This window comes from Oryctolagus cuniculus, chromosome 19, assembly GCF_964237555.1.
Source record: "Oryctolagus cuniculus chromosome 19, mOryCun1.1, whole genome shotgun sequence".
Classification (NCBI taxonomy): domain Eukaryota; kingdom Metazoa; phylum Chordata; class Mammalia; order Lagomorpha; family Leporidae; genus Oryctolagus; species Oryctolagus cuniculus.
Window position 1 is genome coordinate 21,499,001 of NC_091450.1, and position 21,495 is coordinate 21,520,495.

At 51.7% G+C, this 21,495-nt stretch overlaps 2 protein-coding genes across 6 annotated transcripts in view; one reads left to right on the top strand and one right to left on the bottom strand.

The window, feature by feature from the left end:
• Positions 1 to 13,937, top strand: part of TMC5 (transmembrane channel like 5) — a 102,906-nt gene extending 88,969 nt beyond the window's left edge. Inside the window, exon 20 of the mRNA XM_070064784.1 lies at positions 9,002 to 13,937. Within this exon, the coding sequence (XP_069920885.1) occupies positions 9,002 to 9,016 (15 nt within the window). The 3' untranslated portion in view covers positions 9,017 to 13,937. The remainder of the gene's footprint in view (positions 1 to 9,001) is intronic.
• On the bottom strand, positions 5,806 to 20,579 carry GDE1 (glycerophosphodiester phosphodiesterase 1). Of its 5 annotated transcripts, none has more exons than XM_002711771.5 (6): positions 20,140 to 20,579; positions 16,391 to 16,566; positions 13,756 to 13,861; positions 10,265 to 10,357; positions 7,531 to 7,742; positions 5,806 to 6,400 (listed from the first exon to the last, which is right to left on the bottom strand). In XM_002711771.5, the coding sequence occupies exons 1-6, from the start codon at positions 20,398 to 20,400 to the stop codon at positions 6,253 to 6,255; spliced, it is 996 nt and encodes a 331-aa protein (XP_002711817.2). In that variant the 5' UTR covers positions 20,401 to 20,579; the 3' UTR covers positions 5,806 to 6,252. The 5 variants fall into 5 exon arrangements, with proteins under 5 accessions (XP_002711817.2, XP_017197971.2, XP_069920886.1 ...); XM_017342482.3 differs by having other exon boundaries at positions 16,391 to 16,562; positions 20,140 to 20,556; XM_070064785.1 differs by lacking the exon at positions 20,140 to 20,579 and adding an exon at positions 16,737 to 16,888.
• Positions 20,580 to 21,495: the final 916 nt, after the last annotated feature.

Here is a 21,495-nt window from a genome sequence, read left to right on the forward strand (position 1 = left end):
GGTTGCACTGGGGACTCCCTGATGTAATTGTGTGCTTATAAAAACTATCTCCAAGTATAGCTCCATCCTGAAATACTAGGGGTTAGGGCTTCAGCATAGGGATTTTGCAGTAGACAACTCTGTCCGCGCCAGGGGGAGGATGGTGCCGGCCAGCCCTGCCCAAGCCCTGCAGAGCCTGTTAGGCAGCAGAGCGTTCAGAATCACGCAGGGAGCTGTGCGTGTCAGCTTGTAGTTACTATAATAAAACACCTGACCTGGGCTGCTTCGGAAGAAACAGAGGCTCATCGTGGGGAGGCCGAGAACCCAAGTGGTTAGATGCAGGCTCCGGCGAGGGCCCCACAGCAGATGGTGGGAGCCTGTGCAGGAGTGGGTGATCATGTCGAGAACTAGAGGGCAGAGAGCTGTGTGGGCCAGGCCTGGTCCTTCTATAAGCTCTCCCAAGAGCTACTTTTTGGTTGTTGTTTTTAAAGATTTTATTTATTTATTTGAGAGGCAGAGCTACAGACAGAGAGGGAGAGAGAGAGAGAAAGGTCTTTCATCTGCTGGTTCACTCCCCAGGCCTCTCCGAAGCCAGGAGCCAGGAGCTTCTTCCAGGTCTCCCATGTGAGTGCAGGGGCCCAAGCACTTGGGCCATCCTCCACTGCCCTCCCGGGCCACAGCAGAGAGCTGGAATGGAAGAGGAGCAGCCGGGACTAGAACCAGCGTCCATATGGGATGCTGGCGCTGCAGGCAAGGGCTTAGTCTGCTATGCCACAGCACCAGGCCCAAAACAACACCTCTCTAGGACTTCTTCAGGATCTGCCCCTTCAGTGGCCACGGTGAATGGGCCAGTTCATTCTTTATGAGGCAAGGAGACGGCGATTTGGGGTGATGTTCAATTACAAAAGGAACAACTAAAAATAGCACAGGACTTGCGTAGGTTGTCCTAAGTTTGAAGTGAGGACAGTGGATAAGAGTTAAGCTCACCAATACAGCGTGCCTTCAGAATGGTAGCATGTAACAGTTCCTCCCTAAATTCTCCAAGTTAGAACTTTTCCACAGCACTGACCTCTGATCAACCTTGAGATAGCACCCAGAGGGAGGCGCTCACGCGTGGAGCAGGGCCCCAGGCTTGGCTCCGGGTGCACCTGTAGAGGGCTCACGCCTAAGCCCTGAGCAGTGCTCCTGTCCCTCCCCTCCCAGTGGTTTTCCAGCCCAAGTCACCTGCAGATCAGACAGAAGGCAGACTGCCACTTGTGGGGTCGGAAACGGGACGGAGAGTGCATTTCTCACAAGTGCCATGGAACTGAGGACCGCTGGGCAGTGTGGTTTGCAGACGAGCCACAGTTCTTCCTTATTTTGTCATTGAAACAGTGGTGTTACATTGTTAACGTGTTTCCTTCCTCATTCGAGCCATTGCTATGACAATTAGGGCACATGCTGTGACTTCCAGCCACGTGACAGATGACAAAGACTCAGGTGCACACAGTTACATCCGCCCCTTGTCTAAGGTCTCAGAGCGCGCAGGTGACGACATTGGGGGCACTGGTTCTCCCAGAAGCCTGTTGGCTCCGTTTCTCTAGGCGTGAGGTTCTCCCACTCGAGTGTCCAGGTGGGCATGCAGGTGGCACTTCCGAGGCAGTGGTTCCCCGTGGGGCTGGAGAGCTGCCTCTAGCACGGCCCCTGGGTGCTGGTGTTGATTCAGTGTCGGAGAGGAGACGGGGAAGGAGAGCCATGGGGCCGAGACTCAGCCTCTTCTTAATGTTGGGTAGGTTCTGCTGATGGTTAGATTTTAAGCATCAAGTTTGGTAGTAGAACAAATGAGGCCGGTCGTCTTTAGTATGTTTAACGGAGAAAGTCACACAACCTTGCTGTACTCTCCCAGGAACCAAACCTCCAAGCCAACACGGGGTGAGGGGTTGTTTGAAACAAGTCATTGACCCTTCCTGGCCCTCAAAGCCGGGGTTTACTGTCCAGCTGAGGCCTAGCCCTAGCCCTAATATAGGAAATTGCAGGTGTAATTTTTTTAAAGATTTTATTTGAGAGAGTTACAGACAGTGAGAGGGAGAGACAGAGAGAAAGGTCTTCCTTCCGTTGGTTCACTCTCTAAATGGCCTTAATGGCTGGAGCTGCACCAATCTGAAGCCAGGAGCCAGGAGCTTCTTCCTGGTCTCCCACGTGGGTGCAGGGGCCCAAGGACTTGGGCCATCTTCTCCTGTTTTCCCAGGCCACAGCAGAGAGCTGGACTGGAAGTGGAGCAGCCAGGACTAGAACTGGCCCCCATATGGGATGCTGGCGCCACAGGCGGAGGATTAACCTACTGCGCCATGGCGCCGACCCCAGGTGTAATTAAAAAAAAAAAAAAAAGCTTACTTTATTTATTTGAAATGTAGAGTGTCAGAGAGAGAGAGAGAGAGAGAGAGGAGATTTTTCACTTGCTGGCTTACTCCCCAAGTGGCTGCAACAGCCAGGGTTGGGCCAGGCCAAAGCCAGGAGCCCAGAACCCCATCTGGGTCTCCCACAGGGGTGGCAGTCATCCAAGCACTTGGGCCGTCTCCACCGCTTTCCCAGGTGCATTAGCTGGAGGCTGGATCAGAAGCGGAGCAGCTGGGACTCAAACCAGCCCTCCCGTATGGGATGCCAGCACTGCAGGTGGCAGCCACAGCACCAGCTCCAAGGCAGGCATGCTTTTTGGAAAAATCTGCATCCATCAGAAGCATTTATGTCTTGGTCCAATTCTCGTTGAAGTAGGATTGCAGACACCTACCCCCTAAATAAGAAGACGGGCATTGCGTAACCAAGGATGTAGCGGATTTCCTAAGCCCTGCGAGGCAGCTTCCTCACTGTTTCTGTCTCCTATGAGACACAGAAGTGCAGTCCACTGAGCAGCAGCAGTGGCTTCATTCACAAGGACTTTCTCGGAAAGAGCTCCCGTGGCTTTGACCGTCACTCCATGCTGCCGAATCCTAAGTCGTGTATCCACGGCCCGGCACCTCTCGCTCTAGGACTCTCTCAGAGACCTTCCCACTTGGATACCCCAGAGCTCATTCCCTCGACACTGACTGAGCGTATACTAGGTGACAGGCACCAGGCATGGTGAAGCTTTCCCACGGCTGCCTGCTGGCCGTGGCCCGGTGCGGGCTCTGGGGTTAGATCTCCTGGGTCTGCATCCTCATTCTGTCACTGCTGGGTGACAGCAAGAAGCTTAGCTTCCGTGCGCTCTGGTTTCCTTCGCTATAGAGTGGGATGATGATGGCACCGACCCCATGAGAGTTGTTGCAAGGAGGAAATACCTGGGTAGCATTTGTAGCAGTGTCTGGCACACAGAAGATGCTTAGTAAGTGTTCATGAACAAACATTTCACATACAGTCGTTGAATCACACTACCCCATCATCAGGTGGTACTAATCCCACCCTGTTTCACAGATGAATTAAGTCACTTGCCCAAGGTCATACAGGAATTTAGACTTGGCTTTCTCTGATCCCAAATTCCATTTTTAACCCTATATTATGCCTTCCAAGGAAGTGCTTAATTTGACATATGCAAACATTCTTTGGAGACAGAGAGAGAAATTGAGAATGAGAGTGAATGAGGATCTTCCATCCGCTGGTTCATTCCACAAATGGCTGCAATAGTGAGAGCTGGGCCAATCTGAAGCCAGGACCAGGACTTCTTCCAGGTCTCCCATGTGGGTGCAGGGGCCCAGGAATTAGGTCATCTCCTCCTGCTTTTCCAAGCCATAGCAGAGAGCTGGATCAGAAGTGGAGCAGCCGGGACTCAAACTAGCGCCCATGTGGGATGCAGTATTGCAGGTGGTGGCTTTACCTGCTGTGCCACAACACAGACACTCTTCTTTTTTTCTTACAAATTCTCTACTCTTTGAGGCCTGGACCACCTTGACGTAAGACCCAGATTCTTATTTGGGCCAGATAGAACCAAGGACAAAATGGGTTTGGGACGAAGCTTCCCGAGGCGTCCACACCACAGAAGGGACGCTGTGTTATTACTGCATGCTGCCTCCCGAGACAGCCTGCCCTGCCTGCTGCTGTCTAGTCTCAGGGTGCCCCAGGGCCGACCTCAACCCATGGAGGTGTTCTTCTGGGCCACTTTTCCCTCCCTCTTACCACTCGAGTCATAATGTGGCGTGGAAGCCTACGGGCTCTAGACATTTGCACCATTCAATGGACAAATCTTTGTTCAAGTGGAAATTCTGGACATCTTCTTTGTAAAGGGCGACTGAAATTGTCCCAAGCTCCCTCTGTCACACCCCAGGCAACACCAGCTGTAGCACACGCCAGCTTGCTTCCCGCTGCCACCTAAGCTGTGTGCACCGAGAGTTTTTCCAAAACTCACACTGCCAGGCTGTTGCAAATGGTAGGCTGCGACTCACGGGAGGGAGGAGGCCATTAGGCCCGCGCTGTGGGGCTGTGACAAAGGCCACAGATGGGTTCAGAGGTGGAGCGGGTGAGCTAGAGAAGACAGCTTTGCCAGTAAACAAAGAATTCAGAGGTGGGCGCTTGGCCTGGTGAGATGCCCACGTCCTGTATCGGGGTGCTGGGGTTTGAGGCTCAGCCCTGGCTCCTGGCTCCAGCTTCCTGAGAAAGGACACCCACAGGCATTGGTGATGGCTCAAGTGACTGAGTCCCTGCCAGCCATGTGGAGGACCTAGACCAACTGCCAGCTGCCAGGTTCAGGCCCTCGCCCTGGGGTTGCAGGCGCTGGGCAGTGGAGCAGCAGATGGGAACTTTTGCGTTTGTCTTCCAAGTAAATAAATACAATTCAAAAAAATCAACTTCATATTCAGTATCATTACATCAGTTAAGAAAACCCCAGGAAGCTCAGGTGGGGAGGCAGGGTCAGGAGCCACAGATGCGTGCTAGGAGGTGGACATGGTGGGTGGTTAGGAGCAGCGGCTCTGCAGTCAGACCCACTTGGACTGGAACCCCAGTTGTCCCAGCCGTGGAGACTGGGGGTCAGGGACTTTGACGCTGCAGTACCTCCATTCCCAAAAGATGGCATCGCCTCCCTGTGCTTTCCATGAGGGATGGACAGGCGCCGCCCATGAGGCCAAGCCTAGGGTAGGTTCTGGGCCAACAGTAAACCAGAAACTTGTCATGAGCTCAGGCGGTGTGATCTGGAAGGCGGCCCCTTGCCATTCATAGATTTTTATTTTTGACATTGATTTTTTGTTTGTTTCTTTGTTTTGACAGAGTTAGACAGTGAGAGAGAGAAACAGAAAAAGGTCTTCCTTTCCATTGGTTCACCCCCCCCAAATGGCTGCTATGGCTGGCACGCTGTGCCAATCCGAAGCCAGGAGCCAGGTGCTTCCTCCTGGTCTCCCAAGCGGGTGCAGGGACCAAGGACTTGGGCCATCCTCTGCTGCCTTCCCAGGCCACAGCAGAGAGCTGGACTGGAAGAGGAGCAACCGGGACAGAATCTGGTGCCCTGACTGGGACTAGAACTTGGTGTGCCGGCGCCGCAGGCGGAGGATTAGCCTAGTGAGCCATGGCGCTGGCCCCAGATTTTGATTTTTCTCATTTGTAAAAATGAGGATAAGCCTAGATGTTCTGGGAACTTTCTTCCCATTTGTTCTAATTCTCTGTGCATGGCTATCATCCGTTGTACAGCTGTCTACTAAGTCTGAAATGGTGCAACTGTGCCCCCTGGTGGTTAGCAGCTCCCATTGCGAGGCACCCTAAAGAATTCTGGGGATGGGTCTCCAGCCTTTGCAAGGTTTTGATGGCCTCGCTGGATCACGCGTGGCAGCTTCCCCAAGTTCCTAGGCCCTGTGATGTGATACCTGGAACACAAGTTTCCTCCAGAGATCCTTTTAATGATTTTATTAGTATTCTCACAAGTTTGACATCTACAGTACGCCGTTAATATAGTCGAAGACAAATATTTAAAATAATGGAGTTACTGAAGTGTGGCCAGTTTGGAAACATCGCCTCCGTGTGGTCATGCGGGTCCCATGCATTTGCCTCTGCTCCCCCCACCGCAGAGCGCTGTCTGCTCGGCCTCGCGGGCTGCGCTGGAAGAGGCCCTGGTGCCTCCTTTCAGCCCCAGCTTTCAAGGGCAGCCGTGCTGAACACGCATCCTGTGGGGTGCAGTAGCGACCTGGGTCTGTTTTGGTTCAGGTAAAAAATGCAATTACTGACAAGGGCTTGTGTGAGCCCCCCAGTGCGGGGCCGGGGCTGGCCCGAGGGTGTGCGGATATCCCCGTGGGGAGCTGCCAGGTGGTTCAGAACCTGAGCTTCGCCTCCGGGGCCAGGCTAGAACTGAGGTGCGCAGTCCTCCAGCATGCTGTCGGTGATGTAGCTGGAGCCCAGGTGCGATTCGTAGTAGCTCTTCTCGTCGAAGGTGTTAACAGTCCAACCGACCACCTGGATTCCTTTAGCTGACCACTTCTTCAAGTAGTCCCTGGAGAGAGAGCACACACGGACCCTGTCGGAAGGATGCCACTTGTCCCAGGAATCCATTACGGCCCCTCAGCAGGGTATTCACTGAGCAGCGAGCGTGCCCAGAGCCTGCTGAGCGGCCCCTGCGCTGCAGGTGGAGGCTGGACACTGCCCCGCACTGCCACCAGCTCCCTGGGACCCTGTGCTCCCCTCCCCACCCCGGCCCAGGACCCTCGATGCAGCAGCCACTGCGGGTGGGCCTGGCTTAGCTCCTCCTCTCTCTCACCTCACCCCACCCCACCCCACACTCCTCCTTTCTCTTCTGGGCTGTGGAATATGGATTTTCTTTCAAAGCCTCGAGAGACCCAGGCTCCTTCCTGCCACAGTGCTCTTGCGAGGGCTTTCCTCTCTGCCCTGGTTCCCCATCATTCCCTGCAGACCTGAGGTGGCCGTCACTTCCTGGGGGATGCTCCCCCTGAGCCCTGAGACAGGGTCTAACTACATAGCCTACGCACTCCGTTCTCTCCTGCAGAACACGCGTCTTAGCTGTGATTTCCTATTCACCCAAGTTTCACGGCTTGGCATCTCTCCCCCTCCACTGTAAACTCTGTGAGGGCAAAAACCATGGCTTTGCTTCTTCCCCACTGCAGCTCGCTAACACAGCAAGCACCATGGGACACCATAGCGTTCACCAGGCGTCTACTGCATGGGAGCTGACAGCTCTAATGAGCAGAAACAAAGCAGCTCTCAAACTGCGTGGAGACAGAGGTGAAGACAGATGGCCGGTGGACAGAGATCTTGGGAGATGGGGAAGAGAGACATCAGGTGCAGGGAGCGGGAGGGACGCAGGGTGAGCGAGGCTGGTGCCTGGAAGACATTCTCCCGGGGGCTCTGCCCTGGGGCTTGTGTTGGTTCTCAAGGGAGCTGCGGAAGAGTGCTGTGGCACTGTCACGGAACAGCCAAGACTGTCTGTCTGAACCCTTCCCTCCTGGGAAGCTAGTGCCATTCCAACATCCCGCAGACACGGTAAGCTTTGGGGCGGGAGCCAATGCAGATGGTCCACCCTCCTCGTCTTTTTCCAGAACATTCCGGAAGTGTGTCAGGGGAAGATTACAACAACAACAACAACAAACCCCCAAACCTTGCACTTACGGGGACACGAAGTCCTTCTGCATGAGGAAGGCGGAAACCCCGCACAGGTACCAGAGGACGTTGTGCATGCTCCAGTCGAGCAGGATGTCCAGGCCCACAAACACGGCCTGCCGCCAGAAGCTGCTGTAGCGGGGCTTCCCGTCCCCCGTGTGGCTCAGGCTCCAGGGCCTGTGAGTCAGCGCCGTGATGACGTTCTGGTCGGTCTGCCTCATCTGCAGAGGAGTTCGGGACAATGACATCACTATCACATCTAGTCTGCTCCTTCCCGTTAGTTCAGATCGCTCCGACCGGGTGGCCACAGCGGCTACGCTGCCCCACGTGTACTAATGGGTCCATCACAGAACTCTGGGAGAAATGACGGTGATGGGTGTGAAGCATTCAGTATGCTGTGAACAGAACACGTTTCCACAATCCTAAACAAGCTGCAATCCTATCCTCACAAGAAAATTACCATCTCAAGGTCAAATTTATTTTTTTTAAGATTTATTTATGTATTTAAAAGTCAGAGTTAGGGAGAGACAGGGAGAGACAGAGAGGTCTTCCGTCTGCTGGTTCATTCCCCAAGTGGCTGCAACAGCCAGGGCTGAGTCAGGCTGAAGCCAGCAGCCAGGAGTCTCCCTCCAGTCTCTCATGGGGCAGCAGGGACCCAAGCACTTGGGCCATTCTCTGCTGCTTTCCCAGGCCATTAGCAGACAGCTGGATCAGAAGTGGAGCAGCCAGGACACGAACTGGCGCCCATATGGGATGCCGACGTGGCAGGTGGCGGCTTTCCCTGTTATGCCACAGTGCCAGCCCCCAAGGTCGACTTTTAATGATGTCATAAGAATAAACTTTTAAAGACATTTTTTAACACACATGTAAAAATCGCACCTATCTCTCGGCTGGGGCACGATTTGATGTTTTGGCACACGTACACATTGTGTGATGTCCAGTCCCTTGTAAACGTATCCATCTCCTCAAAGGTTCCACAGCTAAGAATAAACTTTTAATTGGGTGCTGATTAAGTTCTGGCCAGAGATGACAGAGCAGAACTCCTTGAGGATGGACACAGGATCATTTCAAGGTGGCCTGGAGAGCTGGGGTCCTCTCCGTGGCACACATTTGGAAAGGGCTCGGGGTAGGGGAGTGAGGAGGGGAGGAAGTGACAAGGGGCTGGGCGGAGGCGCGGGGGAAATGGAGCTGTCAGAAGTGACCACACACGGCCACGGCCTCCGCGGTCAAGGAAGTTGGGAAACACTGGCCAAGGGTCAGAAGGCCCCACGGCTTCTTCATGCCAGTGACACAGGGACAGCTTGTACCTGGCCGGGCTGCGCCCTCGCCGCTAGCACCTGGCACGCATGCGCTGTCGGTCAGCAATGTTACTTACAGGGCCAAGTCATGGTTTTGGAAACTGGAAAATCCAGGGGGAGGTGAAGCACATACTCTGCCTGCCGGGGGAACTAAGTAGCAGAGGAGAACTTTCTTTTTACAGATGGATTCCTGCTAACACACCAAGAAGGAATGACAGAATTCAAACTCAAACGTTTTGCAACCCCTGGCCACTGATCGTGCACAGCCAAGGATAAGAGTCAGCCGGGCATGGCATGGCGTGGCGTGGCGTGGCGTGGCGTGGCGTGGCGTGGCGTGGCATGCCTGATGCTGCGAAAACGCCCCGCCTCTGAAACCATCGGCCAGGAACAGCCAGGCCTAGTCTCATCAAGCCTCCAGCCCTCACCGGCAGTGATGGAGGTAACAACAGAAAGTGTGCTTCCCAGTCTAGCCTGGCCTCTTCAATAAATACAGCACAAGGGCAAAGAGAGAACTTGTAGCTTCCACTTACGATTGTAATACACAACCCTTATCTGGGTCCTGATTTAAATGAAGAATTTGTGGGGCCGATGCTGCGGGCGCAGTGGGTTAACGCCCTAGCCTGAAGAGCTGGCATCCCATATGGGCACTGGTTCGAGACGCTGCTGCTCTACTTCTGACCCAGCTCTCTGCTATGGCCTGGGAAAGCAGTGAAGATGGCCCAAGTGCTTGGGCACCTGAACCCACATGGGAAACCTGGAAGAAGCTCCTGGCTTTGGTTCGGCGCAGCTCCGGCTGTTGTGGCCAATTGGGGAGTGAACCATCGGATGGAAGACCTCTCTCCCTGTCCCTTTCCCTCTCCCTCCCTCCCTTTCTCTCTCTCTCTCTAACTCTTTTCAAATAAATAAATAAATCAGAAAAAAAAAAAAGAATTTGTAAAAGAAGCAAGCAGACAAAAAATGGTTCATGACATTTCCGAGCCAGGTGACAGTGTGCACATGGATGGGATGTTTGTTGACATTAAGCACTAACTATTAACAGTTTTTGGACGGGGGAAAGGCATCGCTTTCTAAAGACTGCAATTTTTATGGAAGGAATGAGAGGATTTGCTTTAAAAAATACTGAGGAAGATCGCTGAGGGTCTGGTTGAAACAGGCTGGGTTGTGGTTAAAGGGATTCATTGTACTATTCTACTTTTATGTGTGTTTTAATTTGCCATCATTAAGAGGTGTTATTTTTTAAAGGTATTTTTGGTATTTAGTGAGAAGTGGGGACACATAACTCTTTTCCATTCTGAGAATGCTTATCAAAGTAATTGGAATGAGTCTATGGACAACAAAGAAGTGGATTCCTGCCTTTCAAGATTTAAAGTTTTAATTTTAATTTAAAATCTAGTATCTCTAGAAATTAATCTAACATTATGTACAAGAAGATTCCTGAATTTTACCTTATAGATAACTTCAGGCAAGAAAGAGCAGACCATACTGCTGTTGTAGAGTTGTGGGAATTCCATGTACATTTTCTTCAGCGCATCCGTAGCCTGGAGAACAGAAGATTCGTGCACTTAGCACCTATGAAAACACGACTCGCAGCCAGTGAAGCACAGAATGAGCAGCCCTCATCTGCAAATCCAAGATCAGAATTGCTTCCAAAATCCAAAGATTTTTGAGTGCCAACATTATCACAAGTGGAAAATCCACATTGCTATGTATTCCTGCACAAACTTTAAAAAAGAATGCATAAAACTGGCCTGCGCTGTGGCTCACTAGGCTAATCCTCCGCCTGCGGCGCTGGCACACCGGGTTCTGGGGTGCCAGGGTCTGTCCCGGTTGCTCCTCTTCCAGGCCAGCTCTCTGCTGTGGCCCAGGAGTGCAGTGGAGGATGGCCCAAGTGCTTGGGCCCTGCACCTGCATGGGAGACCAGGAGGAAGCACCTGGCTCCTAGCTTCGGATCGGCACAGCGTCAGCCATAGCGGCCATTTAGGGGGTGAACCAATGGAAGGAAGACCTTTCTCTCTGCCTCTCTCTCTCTAACTCTGCCTGTCAAAAAAAATAATGCATAAAACTACCTTCAGTCTAGGTGGATGGGGTGTCCATGAAACAAATGAGTTTCCTGTTTCGACTCGAGTCCCATCACTGACTGCTTCATTGGGGAATCTGCCAACTTTCTGAACTTCGAAAAAAAAAAAACAAATCCAAAACACTGGTGGATGCAAGGATTTTGGAAAAGGGCGGCTCTGTCTGTACAAGACCCATGTTTATCAATGCAAGGAGAGAGCACGTCAGCCGCTAGCAAGGAAGACGCGGGAGCTGCTCTGTCCCGTCGTGCTGAGAGGCGCACCCGTGTCACACGCTGTCACACCCGTGTCACATGCTGTCACACCCGTGTCACACGCGGCGGAAAGCATGGCGGGCTGTAGGCCAGAGGCCGAGAGCAACCTTTGCTCAGAGCCTCGTCTGGCCACCAGGACAAGTTCTGCTAGGGCCCCGGTTCTATCAGCCTCTGCCTCTCCTAGAGGAAGCACGAGAGAGGACAGACTGTTCTCAGTCCAGGGATGAAAGAGATCCACCGTCTGTCACCAACCCGGGGGAGGGGCAGCGATAGCTATAGGACAAGGTGGGGTGTAGTCTGGGAGGAGAGAAATCTCCCAGTTCCTCCCGGTGAACAGAATTTCCCTGTTGTCAGGGTCTAGCTAAGAAATGAAGAAACACCAGAAGCTAAATATTGACACTCTGTGACGCTAAGGGCATTAGTAACAGCAGTGGCTAACCACAGCAGCAAGACTCGAGCAGACGTCCTGTGGGTGTGCAACACTGCTAACTTCTGGAGCATCACACACAGGCATATCCCAACACACACACCAAAATGCACTGCGCTCCTACTACAAGCAGCAGAGGTACTACTGATGTCTGAATAACACTCACTCACAGAACTGTGGCCTACAGAACCAACGTGTTCTTGCTCTTTGAACTACACATGCGCTCTTCACCCCCCTTAGTTAGTTAGTTCACTCTCTCATCACCCCTGTGTGGTAGTTTCTTTGTTGCACCCAGGAAACCAGCGACCCTGCAGTAAGTTCCCGAGCTCAGTCAAGGTCTGCTGGAGCCCGCAGCCCACGGTCTTGTCTGCAGGGCTCTATTAGCTCCAGTCTGGTCCACCTTTGGCCCTGCACACCGTCAAGCTGGTGAGCTGGATCCCTGTGTTCTGCCCGCTCTTGGCTCAACTCCTGGGAGCACCCATCCAGAAAACTCAAACAGCAGGGTGTCGAAAAAGCAACAGCATTTCTCCACCTTCTCCTTTGTGTTTTTTCCCATTCTGAGAGAGTACGATGGTCAGTACACTGTGGGAGGAATGGCGCCCGTCACTGTTCCCAGATGTGGGCCACATCCTTAGCAGAAGCTGAAGCGCCCATTAAAAACACAGGTTCCCTGACCTAGCCCTAGACACTGGCAGAATCTCTCCTGTGGGGAGTGCGGACCAGGAATCCACATTTTTCATATGGAGACTCCAGGTGGTTCTGAAGCAAATCAGCTGGGAAGCCTGGAGGTATGTAGCTGTCAACTTAGCAGAATAATACATCAGTTTCCATTCTTTTATTCCAGAATGGAAGTTTACTATACTAAAGTTAGAGTACACTTTAGGCTCCCATTTTAGGTTTTTAACAACTGGCTTCTAACGAATGTCCTGGGGTTAATAAAACAAAATGGCATCCCCCAACTTCTCAACCAGCAGAGGGCCAGTACCAGTTACGGGTACTGCTAGGGGGAAATACTCAAGGTACCCAAATAGGGGGCAAAAACCTATTTGATAGTTATAAAGCTGGTTATATGAGAACAATATAACTTGAATCACAGTTCCCTGTTCACGTTCACTGCCATATGCTTTTATGTGTGAAAGTACAAAATTTATTTGTACTTTTAAAATACAAATTTAAAGTACACAACTTATTTTAAAATGCCATCCTTATTTGAAGAAAATACAGTAATTTTGTGAATCATACTTTTCCATTGCAATATATTCTTATGAGCTGAAGTATAAAATTTAAGCAACATTCCATTTTAAAATATCATATGTACTTGAAAAAAAATACCTATTTTCTGATAAAAGTGTAACCTACTCAACTCACTGCATAACAAAACTATACAAAAGAGGTAGAAATCAGGAGGCTGGCGCTGTGCGTAGTGGGTAAAGCCTCTGCCTGCAAGGCCAGCATCCCATATGGACACCGGTTCAAGACACGGCTGTTCCACTTGCGACCCAGCTCCCTGCTAATGACCTGGGAAAGCAGTGGTCAATGGCCCAAGTGCTTGGGTCCCTGCCACCCACTTGGGAGACCTGGAAGAAGCTCCTGGCTCCTGGCTTTGCCCTGGCCCAGCTGTGGCCATTGCAGCCATCTGGGGAGTGAACCAGTGGACGGAAGATTTCTCTCTCTGTATCTATCTCTATAACTCTGACTTTCAAATAAATAAATAAATATTAAAAAGAGAGAGAGAGAGAGAGAAATCAGAGGAACAAACTACGTAAAAGCTATCCTGTCAGTGACCCGAAGCCTGGAATATGGATGTTGTACCCCATGGTTGTCCATCAGCTGATGAGCAGGGGCAGCCCGTCTCGTGTACAGTCCTGGCCTTCTCCATAACAGCCTCTTAACTGGTTCCTTACGTTCTTTGGTTTCAGTGCTTTACAAATACCAGAAACTTGACTCTTGCATTTTGTGCAGGTTGTGGATTATCAGGGCTTGCAAGGTTAAAAGGTTCCGTAACTGACTTTCTTTAAAGAAGTGGATTTTTGCATTGTATACATGTCCATTAAACAGATATCATTTGTGAAAGTAATTATAGAAAAAAAAAGAATCAACATCAAAATGTCTAGTTAATTTTGGAAATGATTAGCAATGACATGTCTTTGACACAGCGAAGTTCATGGTAGAAACTGTACCATATTTGCATGGCCTTTGACATCAAAGAAGATTGTGAGGTTATTTTTTAGGCACTCTGCAACAGCTTCCCTCAGGGTGGGGATCTTTTCATCAGGGAAATCGTTCCTACAAGAGAAGGAAAAGGAACAGTACATCACAGGAGAAAGGAAAAGAGAAAAGGTTAGCGGAACAGGTCTTTTACGAATGTCCCCCAGGCTAAAGGGAAGCGTGTTGTCCCCAGCCTCCTTCCTCAACCACGCCAAGGTCCAAGGATAACGGACGCAAAGTGCTTGAACCACGCCACGGATATACTCGACCAGAAAACAGCAGCAACAACAAAAATCACTTAGTTTTTGGGAAATCACTGAATTTCCACTTACTAACATACTTAGTAACAGTACTCACCAAAGGGCAGAGTACTTGGCATCTCTGGAGAACCCAGAGGCTTATGGTTAAGATTAATTTCCATACATATATTGGGATATGTGTGTGTATAAAATATATAGCACAATTCTAGGTAAATATATATATATATTACATAATATACACATGCCATAATTCTATATGCCACAATATACAAACGCCATAATTCTAGAGGAAATACTTTTCCTACAACACGGTCCCTGAACGCAAGCCAATGACTTCATTTGAAGTTTAATCAAAGAAAATCCAACCTGTTCCACTTGAGAAGCAAAGACTGGTTGTGTCTAAGATACAGAGATTGACGCCTTTTCAAAGGGTTTTTAAGAGTGACATGGCCCTTAAGCATGTTTTATTTTAAGTATTAACTGCAGTTATCAGCTGCACGGCCATCAGAATGTGAAACCCAGCCTTTCTCTCACATTGAGCCAACAGCATGCTCAGAGCCCAGCCCCGGGACTTGGGAGTGTGGCCAGGTTCTGCCCAGCCTGCACTGTCACTTCCTGTGACTGGTTTTACTTCTTCTCAGATCCTAGGAAGATAAGGCCTAAGTCATTGTCAGGGAAGACTGAACCTTTACCATTGGGTCAGTCAGTCAGTATTCAGGGAGTGCTGATCAGTGTGCAGAGAAATGAAAATTGCATGGGTAACAGTGGACACATACTTCTCAACAAGACAAAGAGGACAGGAGGAGGGGGATTTGAAAAACCACATTCCAAAGTTATTCCAAGTCTACATCAATTCCAAGGGTGTTTACTGCTGGGTAACGGGGAGAAGGGTGTGGGTTTGGTGGGCACGTAAATTTGAGACACACAAGCTGAAGGTAAGAACTGACTGACGGAGCCTCTTTTTACCAAAGAGGATTGTCCGTGGCTTCGTGTTTGATCTTATTTGATCATAGAACCCTCCTGGGGAACATCAGACAGGACTAACTTTGGAAGCTATTGGTTTAAGCTGTACCAGAAAGGGATTAAATCAGAGATCTGAAAGAAGTCATATTTTGTAAAAAACATGTTGATTAATTTTTATTGATTTCAAGGCAGAGTGACCAAGAGAGGCAGAGAGAGGTAGAGAGAGAGAGAGAGAGAGAGGGAGAGAGAATCTTCCATCTGCTGGTTCACTTGCTTGCCCTAGAACTTTCACTCTTATAGAGTTGAGAGACCATGGGGGCAACTGGAAACAGCAAGGTTTAGTGGGCTTTTCTTTAGATTGAAAATTAGGATATACAGATTCATATCTTGGTACTTGAGGAACTCGTCATTTGCCCTTGACTAAATGCCCTCGCCATTTAACTTGTCTGAGATTGCCTTGAAACGCAGGGTTGATCTAGATCTTTAGGGTATAATACAGTAGCCACGTGGTTATTTAAATTTACATTTACACTTAAATTACAAACTCATTTCCTCAGTTTCCCCAGCCACAGTTCCCACACTCAGTAGCTACTCGTGGCTACCACATTGGCCAATGCAGACACAGAACACTTTCATCAATGCTATTCTATATTATATCTAAGATATCGCCGTTCCCAGGATTTTATGATTCCTCAGACGCTGGGGCCTGGGGTGAACCTCTGGAGCAGTGGTTATGTCATCACTTGGGATGCCTGCCTGCTTGGCAGCCTGCCGGGTCTGAGCCGTGCATGCTTTGGTTCCCATCCAGCTTCCTGACAATCCAGAGGACGATGACTCGAGTCCTTGGGTCCCTGCCACCAACACGGGAGATGCTGGGCTCTGAGCTCCTGATTGTGACCTGGTCCAGTCCCGGCTATTATGGGCATTGGGGAGTGAACCAGTAGATGGAAGATCTCTCTCCATCTGGTTCTGTATCTCTCTCTCTCTGATTTTCAAATAAAATGGAAAAAAAAAAAAAAGAATGGACACTTTGTTTCTTGATGCACCTGCAAGATGGACAAACAATTGCTTTCAGCCTCATGATTCTGTAATTAAAGTAACAGTCCAGAGTAACTGTCATGTTAGTGACTAGACAAAGTATCATCTTGAGAATAATTCAGAGGCTAAATTTGGCCTCAGTGGGAAAGATGAAAAACATACATGCTTTGTTTGTTGTTCCTGGCACCAGCTTATTACTTGGGAAACCTGTACACAGTTCAAAACACACCAAAGCAAAACAAAACAACCCACATGGAACAGAAGATACGCTTAGAAGGGTCCAGTGTGGATCTGGGCTCTCCATGCGAAGCGAAAGGGAACGTTTCCATGACAATCAACTGCTTACCTGAGTCTGTGATTTGCTGCAGCATTGAGCTTCCTGATTTGTTCAAACGTCAAGTCACACAAGCGGCCTGACCCATCAGTGGTCCTGTCCACTGTGTTATCGTGCATCAAGACAGGAATCCCGTCAGAAGTAAACTCAATGTCCAGCTCCACGCCCGTTGCTCCATTCTTAGCTGCCTTAACGAAAGCATCAAGAATGTTAGTGTCAAATGGCCACCGGCATCACCGTGCATCTCGACTCCCAGGAAGACCAGCAGGGAAGCCTGGGCGAGAGCTGGGCCCACTGACTCCCTCCCCGCCCAGGCTGTCCCTGTGTCCCGCGGACGCTAACCGATGTCAACTCCTACCTTGTGGACTTACTACAAACGTCAGTTTCCCCTCTCAGTGTTCGATTTGGGAACTTCCGTTTCCTCTGGATGCTTTAACTCAGGGGCCATGGTGGCTGACCTCCATTTAGCCACACCCCTCCGGTCCCCTCCTACCCTTTCTAGGCCCAGCAGCTCTGAAGAGTCCTGGTGTTTGTTGATTACTCAGAGTTTGCTACTTTGGCATCAACAAGATGAGTCAGGGTTTTCTTGGTTGAACTCCACCCTCTCTACCAGAAACACCCGGCTGCTTCCAGGGGATGCTACATTCTGCTTATGTGAGCAGTGCTGGCTGGGGGCCAGCACTTGAACTTGAACTCTGAACTTTGTGAGCCACACTCCTGAGACTGATGCCTAATGTCTGTTTCCTCAGCTGCCTCATCAGGATGACAGCAGACACGCTCATTAAGATCAACATTTTTAATTTTTTTTAAAAAAGTTTTAAGTCATGGTCCAGTGCAAACATACAAGGTATACAGAAAAAAAAGACAACAAATAGTCACATCTTGCTGTTTTCCTCAATCTCTCTCTGCCCTAAAGAAAAAAAAAAAAAAAAGAAAAGAAAAGCTATGATTTATTGAGCACATTCTCCTCAATAGGCACCAGTCTAAGTGCTTTAAATGCATAAACTCGTTTGACCCCAGAGTCGCATGCTAAGGGCAGGGACTGTAGTAAGAGTTGCATTTTACAGATGGGAACCTGAGATAAAAAGAGGTCGGGAAACCTGCCCCGGATCACACAGCTGGCGGTGGTAGAGGCCAGCCTGACCATGCTCTCAGCACGACAGGTGCAGCTACGGTGCTCCCATTCACGCTCCTCCTCCCTCCTCGGGGCTAACTGCCATCTCTGAGTTGGTGGGTCTCATTGGCATGCTACTCCCTCAGCTCCCATCAAATGCCTGGCTGGGCCACGTGGAAGCCAGCAGTCCAGAGCTCCCTCTGGGTCTCTGGGTGGCAGGGACTCAAGTACTTAGCCGTCACCTGCTGCCTCCTGGGGTGTGCGTGAACAGGAAGCTGGCTGGGAAGTGGCGTGGCTGGGACTCCAGTGTCAGATGGGAGCAGCCCCCCGAGCCCCTGCACCAAACACTGGCCCCCTGTGTTTACGCTTTTCAGAGCTGCCAGGCTGTTTCCCCTGCTGGTTCCTGTTTCTCCACATCTTTGCCAACACTTGCTAGTTTCTGCCTTGTGGTTTGACCGTCGCCCTCCTGATGGCCGTGCAGTCGTATTTCACTGTGGTTTTGATTTCTGTTTCCCAATGGCCAATAAGGTCACCTGTCTTTCCTCAGTGGACTTCTTGGCTATTCATACATCAGAGCTTCTATTTACTGAGTACCTACGATGTATCAGGTGCTGTTCTAAGCAGTTTCTCACTGCTCAGAGAGGGATGAGCCAGGATCATAGATCACAGATCCTACGTCTCAGCGGAGAGAAACGGCTTACACACGTGTGACAGGCACATCGCGCCAGCGGTAAGTGTTTTGAAGAACATGAAGGGGAATGGGACGGTGAAGGCAGGTGGGGGACGACAGACGGGGCAGCAAGGTAAGGACGCTCTGGCTGGCTCCTTCTCCTGACTTCCGGTCCAGGGCCGGAAAAGTCGTCTCGACTACTCCACCCTCCCTGCTCATTGTCCACCTCACTGCCCTCCTCCCCCGGAGGTGTCGCCTGCACGGGTCACCTGCCCCACTCGGACGCAGGCTCTGGGAACACGGGGCCGCTCCTGGCTGTAGCCGCAGAGTCCGGCGCGCAGCCGCTCTGTGAGTACTTTGTCTCTTCCATCCCAGAGAAAGGACCACAGGGAGACGAGCCGAAGAGAGGTATGCGTGGGTTATAAACCCCAACGCGGGCCTCCTGCCTTGTTCGGATGTCACTTTTGGATCTCTGCTTTAAGGAATCCAGCCATCTTCGGATTCTTTCCTTGGAGGTCACCCTGCCTCACTTTACAGGCTGAGCTCACGGAATCTGCACAACCTCTTTGTAGACTCCATTGTTATTCCCATCTTACAGATGAGGAAACTGAGGTCCAGGCTTGCCCATGGCACCCCAGGCATGACACTAACCGGGGCAGAGGTGGCTTAAGTAACTTGCTCCTTATGCAACACGGGCAAAGTAAAGAACAGGCAGTCCAGGTTTTTACATCCTGGAACGTATTCTAATCTATGATAAAGAGCCCTGGGGCTTGATATCAGACGGCTGAATTCTAGAAGGAGCAGCGAGTGAGTCAGTGTTCCCCACCTAGTCAAAGTCGAGATGACGTCAAAGAAATGCGAGGATCAGATACATTTATGCAGATATTGAAGTGCGGACTCCAGCACTAAGCTCTCCCACTGCCCAGGCTGTGGCTGTTACCCATCAGGAGCCTGCCATGGGCTGGGAGGTACCAAGAGTCTCAGGAGTGCCTTGTGAGAACGGGATGCAAAAACCCATGGTGAGGGGCTGGTGCTGTGGCGCAGCAGGTTAAAGCCTCGGCTGCAGCGCCAGCATCCCCTATGGGGGCCGGTTCGAGTCCCAGCTGCTCCACTTCCGATCCAGCTCTCTGCTGTGGCCTAGGAAAGCAGTGGAGGATGACCCAAGTCCTTGGGTCCCTGCACCCCCATGGGAGACCTGGAAGAAGCTCCAGGATCCTGGTTTTGGATCAAATCAGCTCTGGCCATTGCAGTCATTTGGGGAGTGAACCAGTGGATGGAAGACCTTCCTCTCTCTCTCTCTCTCTCCTCTCTGGCTCTACATCTCTCTGTAACTCTCTCTCAAATACATAAAATAAAACTTAAAAAGCAACAACCCATGGGGAATCTGGCTGCTTGTCTGGGAGTGTGAATGTTTGTCTTTGGGCGGGGGAGGAAGCTGATAAGCAGGTGACTCAGGACCAGGAAAGACATCTGCTGTGTGGGGTGACCTATTTAGGATACCCAGGCTCACTGTCCAGGACCCCACTGCACTTGCTGGGTGCCCCAGAGTATTCAGACACCGGCCTTTGTTCTGTTCCTGGAAGGCAGGGCACACACCGTTACCAGAACGCGCCTGGTAACCTCATTCCTACCTCCGGGCCTTTGCACCTGCTGTTTCCAGTTCCTGGAACCCGTTTCCCCAGATGATCTTTCTCCTAACTTCAGTTCCAGGGTCACTACTCCACCTCAAACGGCCTCCTTCGGCCCTCCCTGTCACTGTCCTTCTTCTTCGCCGGCACGGGTCACTGGAGGCTCTGGGAACGCGGAGTCCCGCGCGCAGCGACTCTGCGTGGGGAGACGCGGGGCTCCGGGACACGGGGCTCCGGGAGGGGTCCCTGCGGACGACGGGTGGGAAGCAGCCCAGGGAGGCCCCGGAAGGGCAAGCTCAAGCCCGAGCTCCCACGAGGGCCGAGGGGGCGCGAGGCGAGGGGGGCTCACCTGCCGAATGGCCGCCAGCGTGTTCTCGGGCGCGTCGTGGCTGCCGCCCCGGTGGGCGATGGCGGACACGCGGTCCCGGGGCTTGAGCACCTGCAGGGCCCGGCGGGAGGGCAACGGCTCAAAGCTGAAGAGCCGCAGCAGGACGTAGAGGCTGCCGGTGAGGAGGCAGGCATTGAAGGGGCTGCGCGTTAGCAGCAGCAGCAGCACCAGCAGGAAGGAGAAGGGGCCCAAGAGGCCCCCCTGGTCCTCCCACAGCCACATGCCGGCGCCCGCACCGGCAAGGACGGGAGTCCCGGGCCGGCCGGGCTCCCGGGCCGGGGCAGCAAGAGGCGAGGGGGCAGAGGCCGAGCACTGGCCGCCTCCGGCACCCTCCGAGGGGACCAGCGCCGCACAATGGCGGCGGCGGCCACATCCCGAGAGGGAGCTGGCCGCCCAGCCAATCAGCGCCCGAGATCGCCGGCGCGAGGGGCGGAACTGCTGCCGTGGCAACGGGGGCGGGCCCAGGCCCCAGGCTCAAGTTCCAAAGAGGCTTGGGGGTTTCTCTGGGGTTTGGGCTTCTTGGGTCGAGTGTGGAGGGGAAGGGGACAGAGCCCGCCGGCGACCGCAGGAGTGGGAGGGACTGAAGTGACTCCTTCGTCCGTCCTCGAGGAGAGGGAGGTCCTGGGGAGCGTGAAGGTGCAGGGAGCTAAGACTATGTATTCCAATGGAGATGTGCCCACACAGGCGTGGGTGCTCCGGACCCAGCCCTGAGCAGGACTGCGGGGTCCCTGCCCTATGGAGGATGATAGTGTTCACACAGCACTGATCCTGCCTCGGGTGCTGTCCAGCAAACACTGCCTATGCCTAGCTCGCGTAGACTCACCACATCTGCAGCAGTGGGCATTATCTCAGAGGGGTGGTTTCAGTCCACTTTCGAAGGATTTTTGTGATTCCGAGAGGATGGAAGAACAGAGCAAAGGAAGAATTGACAGGAATTTCAATGATTTCTTTTTTGAAGAAAAAATGTATTTATTTACTTGAAAGGTAAGGGAGTGGAGAGAGAGAGAGAGAGAGAGAGAGAGAGAGAGAGAGAGAGAGAGATCTTCCATGTGCTGGTTCACTCCTAAATGACTGCAACAGTCAGGACTGGGCCAGGCTGGAGCCAGGAGCCAAGATTTCCAACCCTGTCTCCCACGTGGCTGCAGCGACCCACGTACCTGGGCCATCTTCTGCTGCTTTCCCAGGTGCATTAGCAGGGAGCTGGATTGGAAGTGCAGCAGCCAGGACTTGACCTGGTGCTCTTATGGGCTGTCGGTGTTGCAGGCAGCGCCCTTACCCTATGTCAGCATGCCGATCCCAGTGGTAAGGAAACCAAGG